This window comes from Poromitra crassiceps (assembly GCF_964638095.1).
Source record: "Poromitra crassiceps genome assembly, chromosome: 9".
Taxonomy (NCBI): domain Eukaryota; kingdom Metazoa; phylum Chordata; class Actinopteri; order Beryciformes; family Melamphaidae; genus Poromitra; species Poromitra crassiceps.
In genome coordinates, this window is record NC_139630.1 from 33749877 (window position 1) to 33756624 (window position 6748).

The 6748-nt window shown below is 44.2% G+C and overlaps 1 protein-coding gene across 1 annotated transcript in view; it reads left to right on the forward strand.

The window, feature by feature from the left end:
- Nucleotides 1-6410, forward strand: part of meis2b (Meis homeobox 2b) — a gene marked incomplete at both ends in the record, with an annotated part of 30999 nt that extends 24589 nt beyond the window's left edge. Inside the window, 3 exons of the mRNA XM_083643659.1 lie at nt 2525-2583; nt 4713-4802; nt 6352-6410. Of these exons, the coding sequence (XP_083499785.1) occupies nt 2525-2583; nt 4713-4802; nt 6352-6410 (208 nt within the window). The remainder of the gene's footprint in view (nt 1-2524; nt 2584-4712; nt 4803-6351) is intronic.
- Nucleotides 6411-6748: the final 338 nt, after the last annotated feature.

Genomic DNA, 6748 nt, shown 5'->3' on the forward strand with positions numbered 1-6748 from the left:
CCATTGTAACTGAGGGGGCAATTGCCCCCTCAGATTGATTTTTGAGAGGTAAAAAAAAAAAAAAAAAAAAAAAATTTTTTTTTTTTTTTTTTTAATAAACATAGGCTATAATATTATAGGCTGTGTATGGTAGTTGAAACATAGTTTCAAGTTTAAATTTATGTATGTTTGTAGTTAAAACAAAAACATAAATACTGTATAGGCTACATACAGTACAACACAAAAGGCTGTTATTTACCCTTTGTCGCCACCTGGTGAGTAAATATATATAACTAAAACCATTAGAATTGACAACCGGTCTGCGACTTTTTCTATCTACCAGTCCTTGGCACAAAAAAGGTTGGGAACCCCTTCTCTAGAGGAAAGATTTCTACCTTCTGAAAAGGCAATACCAGCCAAAATAAACATTGTGTTACATTGCTTTGAAACATGTGGTCTCCCTTTTTTGTCAAGTCCATTGAGCCTGGGCAGTGGCAATGTACTTAGTCTGGTGATTATGGATCTTTCCAGGAGGCTGAGCAGTTTGGAAAATAGCCTTATGGTTACACCTGCTCAGTCTGTTAATTTAAAATGAGATATTCCTCTAAATCTGGCTTCCAACCCCCCAAATTTTTTGCCAGAGTTCGCCCCCTCAGATTGTTGGCTTGCATGACGCCCCTGCACACACACACACACATGCACGCACACACACAGACACACACATACATACACACACAGACACACACAGACACACGCGCACACACACACACACACACACACAGACAGACACACACAGACACGCACACACACACACACACACACACAGACACACACATACACGCACACACACACACACACACATGCACACACGCACGCGCACACACGCACAATTTGGGTTGCATTTGGGCATACGGGTAGTGCAGCCAGCGGTAGATTCCCTGCCTACCAACACGAGGGTCGCAGGTTCAAGCTCCTGTGTTACTCCGGCTTGGTCGGGCATCCACACATCCACATACAGCCACAATTGGCCGTGTCTGCGGGTGGGAAGCCGCATTAGGGCTATGTGTATCGGTCAATGCACTAGCGCCTCCTCTGGTTGGCCCGGGGGGCACCTGTTTGTGGGTGAGGGGAACTGGGCGGTAGAGCGTGATCCTCCCCACGCGCTACGTCCTGCCCGTGAAACTCCTCACTGTCAGGTGAAAAGAAGCGGCTGTACACGTATCGGAGGAAGCATGTGTTAGCTAGCCTACACCTCTCCGCAGATCGGCAGAGGGGGTTGAGCAACAACCGAATTGGCCAAGTACAATTGGGTAGAAAACGGGGGGTGGGGAGGGGGGAGGGGTCAGAGAAGAAACTTGCTAAAAACCGGGGCTTGCATTTGTTCTCCGTTTTGCGTCATGCATTTCATAAATAAATCTGACTGGACCGTAGAGCACCTCCTCCTATCTTCAGACAGGTTAGCGGAGAGCCGGGTGCATCATGAGCTGAGCTCTGCAGTCTGGGAGGAATCTGTTATACACACACCATCCATCTTCTCTGTCTGGGACACTCCCGAACATTAAGAGAGGAGTTCTCCCCCCCTCTCTCCTCCTCTCACCCTCCTCCCCTCCTCCCTCCTCCCTCCTCCCTCCTCCTCCCTCCTCCTCCATGCAGACAGCCTCATCTGACATGTATGACATGATGGATTAAAACATGTTTAGGCTGGGCACCCGGCGCTCTTTGTAGACAGCTTAGCTTGAGATAGTGAAGTGGATCTGGGGATGCTGGGTTCCATCAAATGATCAGAGAAACCAGGGAGAAGATACTGCTGGGAGGAGTCCTGCGTGTGTCATCTGACGCATGGTTTTACATGCGTCTTACGCTGCAGGGTCACGCTTGGATTCATTGAGATGACATTAATTCTCCTCCAAAATCCACCAAAGGGTTTTGCTTTGAAGTGTGTCAGGTTTCCAACAGGTGTAATGACACAGTCCACCTCTGATCCAGAGTGTTAACAAGACCGTTTTAGTCATGAATCTAGCCAATACAGTTATCAAAGCAGGCCAATGCACCTTACTGTCTGTTTGGTGGATGTATCAATGGTAAAAAAAATTGGCAAAGCAGTTAGCCTTATCGCGCCCTGAGGCTAGAAGGCTAAGCTCAAATCAATAGATTTTTTTTTAAAGCTATGCGACTTTCCACTAATACCCCAGATTATGTCAATAGGAATAAACTGGATTATTAGCCAAATCCCTGGAGACGCGCAGAGTGAGTGCAATTCTTCAAACGCCGACAAATTAAATTGACATTTTGGTCTTTTTGTAAAATGACGGACATTTTGACTGACGAATGGAGGACTCTATTTGTCATAATGACCCGTAGACCATTGAGGAATAGGGAGGCGCATGGCAGACCAAGGGGTTCAAAGGTCAAAAGGGGGCTCTTAATATTTTTAAGAATTTAATATCTTCCATACGTTATCTCTTGACAGCTTTATTGACTTATTATGCATAGGTTTCCATCCGTTTATCATAAAAAGTCACGTCATTTTGTTCTTGTTTCCCAGGTTTATCAATGCGAGGAGGAGAATAGTACAGCCCATGATTGACCAGTCTAACAGAGCAGGTAAAACTCCGGTTCATTTTTCTGTGCATTTGTTATACAGTGTTAAAACACCAGGCACGCTTTGTCCTTCTGTGCAATAAACAACCCACAAATCACCAGAATAAAATGTAGTCATTGCACGTTTGTGGAATCCACGGAAATGTACAATATCAACATAAATTTGAAACAGAATGTCGGCAAAATATGTCTCTAAAATGTGCCATTTTACATCTACATTCTCGAAGTGAAAGTGAAACAAAATGCTGGTTAATTAGAAAACCTTGCTGCCTTTCCAACGTTGAAGGCAAAAAACAACGTTGGTTAGGTTTAGGTATTAGCAAATTGTTTAAGGTTAGGGTTCTGGTTTGGTTTGGAGCTAAAACAGAAAGTAGAACCACGACGTGCCTCGATCGGGAATCGAGCTGGCGCACTCTCTCGCTTGTAAGGCAGGAACGCTACAGCCAATCCCACGCCTACTCCCTAGAGGCAGGGCCGTAGCCAGGGTTCCGAAATAGGGGAGGTCCAGCAAGGGGAGGCGGATTCGGCGGCGCCCTAACGGGCGCCGCCGAAATTTTTTTTTTTTTTTTTTTTTTCCTTTTTAAGCCATATTTAGAGTAATATATCATTTTAAATCAACATTAGGATTATACTGTTGTGATGTCATTATTCAGTATATTCTCTTTCATGTCACCACCTGCTCAGCTCTCCTGTCAACATAATTGTAACTAACAAACACAAACTGTTTTAGCCAAATTCATATCAAAATGACACCTACAAACACAGGTACACAACCCAAGCCGTACACAACACACAAAGTCATCATCGATAATAAAAAAAACATACAGAGGGACATTTATTTATTCCTGATAGGAACGATTGAAAAATAAAATAAAATATATTATGTTGTTTTTACCTTTACACCACCTCTTTTTGTTACTTATTGGGTCATGAAACTGAAACCATGCATATAGCCACCTGCATACCTGACTTCGGGAGCTTGGCAATTGGCATCATGCATGATTAGCCAGTAGCATCCCAACGTGTCACACAGGTAACATTACTTAAGAGACAGACTAAACACTTACTTTCTTGGTTGTTGCTAAAAAATCTGTCAGTGTCACTCACTGTCTGTCGTTCACTGGCTCACTGTCTCGCAGCTCGCTCACCTTCAATTATCTCGCCAGGCAGACAGACAGTCATCACTCACCACCAGGGGCGGACTGGGATCATAATTCAGGCCGGGCATTAGATAGCAAGCAGGCCAGGCCGATACGGGCCGACGCGCGTGAAAAAATTTGGGGCGTTTGAAGCTCAATTTGGGCCGTTTGAAGCCCAATTTGGGCCGTTTGAAGCCAGATTTGAGCCGTTTGAAGCCCTATTTGGGTCGTTTAATGCCAGATTTGGGCCGTTTGAAGCCTGATTTGGGCCGTTTGAAGCCCAATTTGGGCCAAGTCCAATTTTACAATGAGATGCACCCACTTTAAACCTGAATAAAGTAATAAAACCACTAGTAAACCAGTAGGCGGCGCCTGGCCTGCTGTTCAGTGAGTGGCCTGGCCTGGCCTGCAAAAAAAAAAAAAAAAAAAAAATTTTTTTTTTTTTTTTTTTTTTTTGGCAGGCTGAAATATTAGGGGAGGTCCGGACCTCCCCGTCCTCATAGCTAGCTACGGCCCTGCCTAGAGGCGCCTGTGTCGTACTTCAACTTGAGACAGTCATTAACGTTAATATTAACAATATATACGTCATTAAACTCTATGAGGTGTATAACATTCATATTAATTAATTCATGTAATGTAATGTAATGTGATATGAAACGTGATATGCAACATATTTTGGTTCAGAAATATTTGTATCGTACATTTCTTTGGATGCCATACGTACAATGCCACATTTTATTTTGCCGACTGGGCTGCAATAAACTAAGCAGGTGAATCCAAGGTAAAGCTATGATCCCTTATTGATTTCACCTGACAGTTGTGGAAATTGAGACAGATTGAGCATCAAAGGTGCCAGAAAAGTTGCATTTGAAACCTGGATTGCACAAAAGAAGGTGCAATAAGCCTATGGTCATATTGCTTTTAACTGGAGTAATTTGCCATTGTATGTCTATGAGTTAGTCACTATGATATTTCCCCCCTCTCTTCCTCCAGTGAGTCAGGGTTCAGCTTACAGTCCAGATGGCCAGCCAATGGCAAGCTTCGTCCTTGATGGGCAACAGCACATGGGTCTCCGACCTGGCGGTGAGCAGTCTCCCTTCCTTTATCAAATGAGCCATGATGTCATTTCCTGCCCGCTTTGGGCTGAGTTCATATTCCATTTGTGTCAAAGAAAAGAAAGCCAAAGCACTATTTTAGGCATACACTGTTCTATACATAAAAAAAGATTTAATTGCCATGGCAACAGTGAGCACCTTTATTGGAAGAAATCTTAAAAATAGTTGCTGGAGCATAAAGCAGGCACAGAGTCTAGCATTCACCTGATTGGAGATTCAGTTGTCTCGGGGGGGGGGGGGGGGGGGGGGGGTGGGGGGGGTGTAAGCTTATTGGTTGAGTTAAACCTCAGTGGGCGGAGCCAAAGAAGCACAGGTTTCTGGCTAAATTATATTAAACTGAAGCACTGTGAGAAAAGCAATGGTTGGCGAGGAGGAAGCCAAGTGCTCTTACAGAAACATCCAATCTAGCCATACTAAGTTACTAGCTAGTTAGCCTAGCTGACTGTCCAAGTTCAAACTAGCCATACTAGCCTAGCGCTATCTAGGGAATCTGGCTGCTAACCTTCCAACATCATGAATGGCATGGTCATGAATGAATGAAAAAAGTCATTGTTGCCATCTATATTGTTATTTTTATTTTGGCCAGAGTTACTTCTTTGACTAGTCTCAGCATTTGACTACTCATTTGTTTCACTTAATCATAGTCTCACAGAAGGATTTTATTTTCACTGAGGGCTCCATTCACAAAGGCCCTACTTTTTCCATACATGTATCAGTCACAATAAAACAGTACTTGCCTTAAACACAAGGTTGTTGCCTGCTCAACCGGGCTATTCGTGTTCTTAAATATTGCGTAGTTTCAAATTTCGAGCAGTTTTTTTTTTTGTCTTTTCCCGATGTGTAATTACGGGTTTCCACTTATATAGCCACAGCAGAGATGGCGCAGTTTCCCTGCTGGCAAGTGGAAGAACAACGGCCATTTTCAATGGAAAATAGGCCGAGACAGGGTCCTTGTGTGAGACTATGATTGATTGAAACGAATGAGTAGTCGAATTCTGAGGTTACTTCTTTCCCATTCAGGTTTACGTTCGAGATTAGATCGGCCGTAGGGGCGTCTCTGCCTCTGATTGGCTTGGCCTGACATTTTACTCTAACCTTAACCAATCGTGACTCCTTCTCATGCCTAAACCCAACCTCCTCTGGCCGATCCATTCTATCTCACCGGCATTCTGAAAACTATTTAAACTCAACCAATCAGATGATTTCTGCCACCAAAGCGGCTCATGCCTCCAATACATATATATGTATAACTAAAATCATAGTACTTTGCCAGACTGAACTTGATAAGTGAAGGTTGACATGTTGTAGGTGGAGTGCCCTGGTGTAGTAGTAGGCCTATACCAAGTTCTAGGAAGCATTCCATCGTCTGTGTGCCATGTTATCTGTAGTGTGTCATGTTTCATGCAGTGTGTCATATGGTAGGCAACATTGCCATGTTATACAGTATGTACAGTATATGGCATGTTGTAGGTATACTGCCTGGCTGATGATTGAACCATTTCTCCTCTCTGCTGCAGGACCGATGGGTGGCATGGGTATGAACATGGGCATGGACGGCCAGTGGCACTACATGTAAATCCACTCCAGTGAGGCAAGCCTGCAGAACAGGGCGAAGTAAGTGTCTGTCCCTCTACATTTGTCATGAAGAACCTCCCCCTGTCCTCTCCATCTCTCTCTCTCTCTCTCTCTCTCTCTCTCTCTCTCTCTCTCTCTCTCTCTCTCTCTCTCGTCCAATCACTTTTCATTTCACTCTTTTCTTTTCCCTTCCTCACCAATTCCCCTCTCCCACTCTATCACACATGTATCTCTGTATCTCGCTCGCTTTCTCTCGCTCACCAGATCCTCTACTCCACTCCATCTCTCTGTCTCTCTCCCCAACTCTCTCTCTCTCTCTCTCTCTGTGTACTTCTCTCT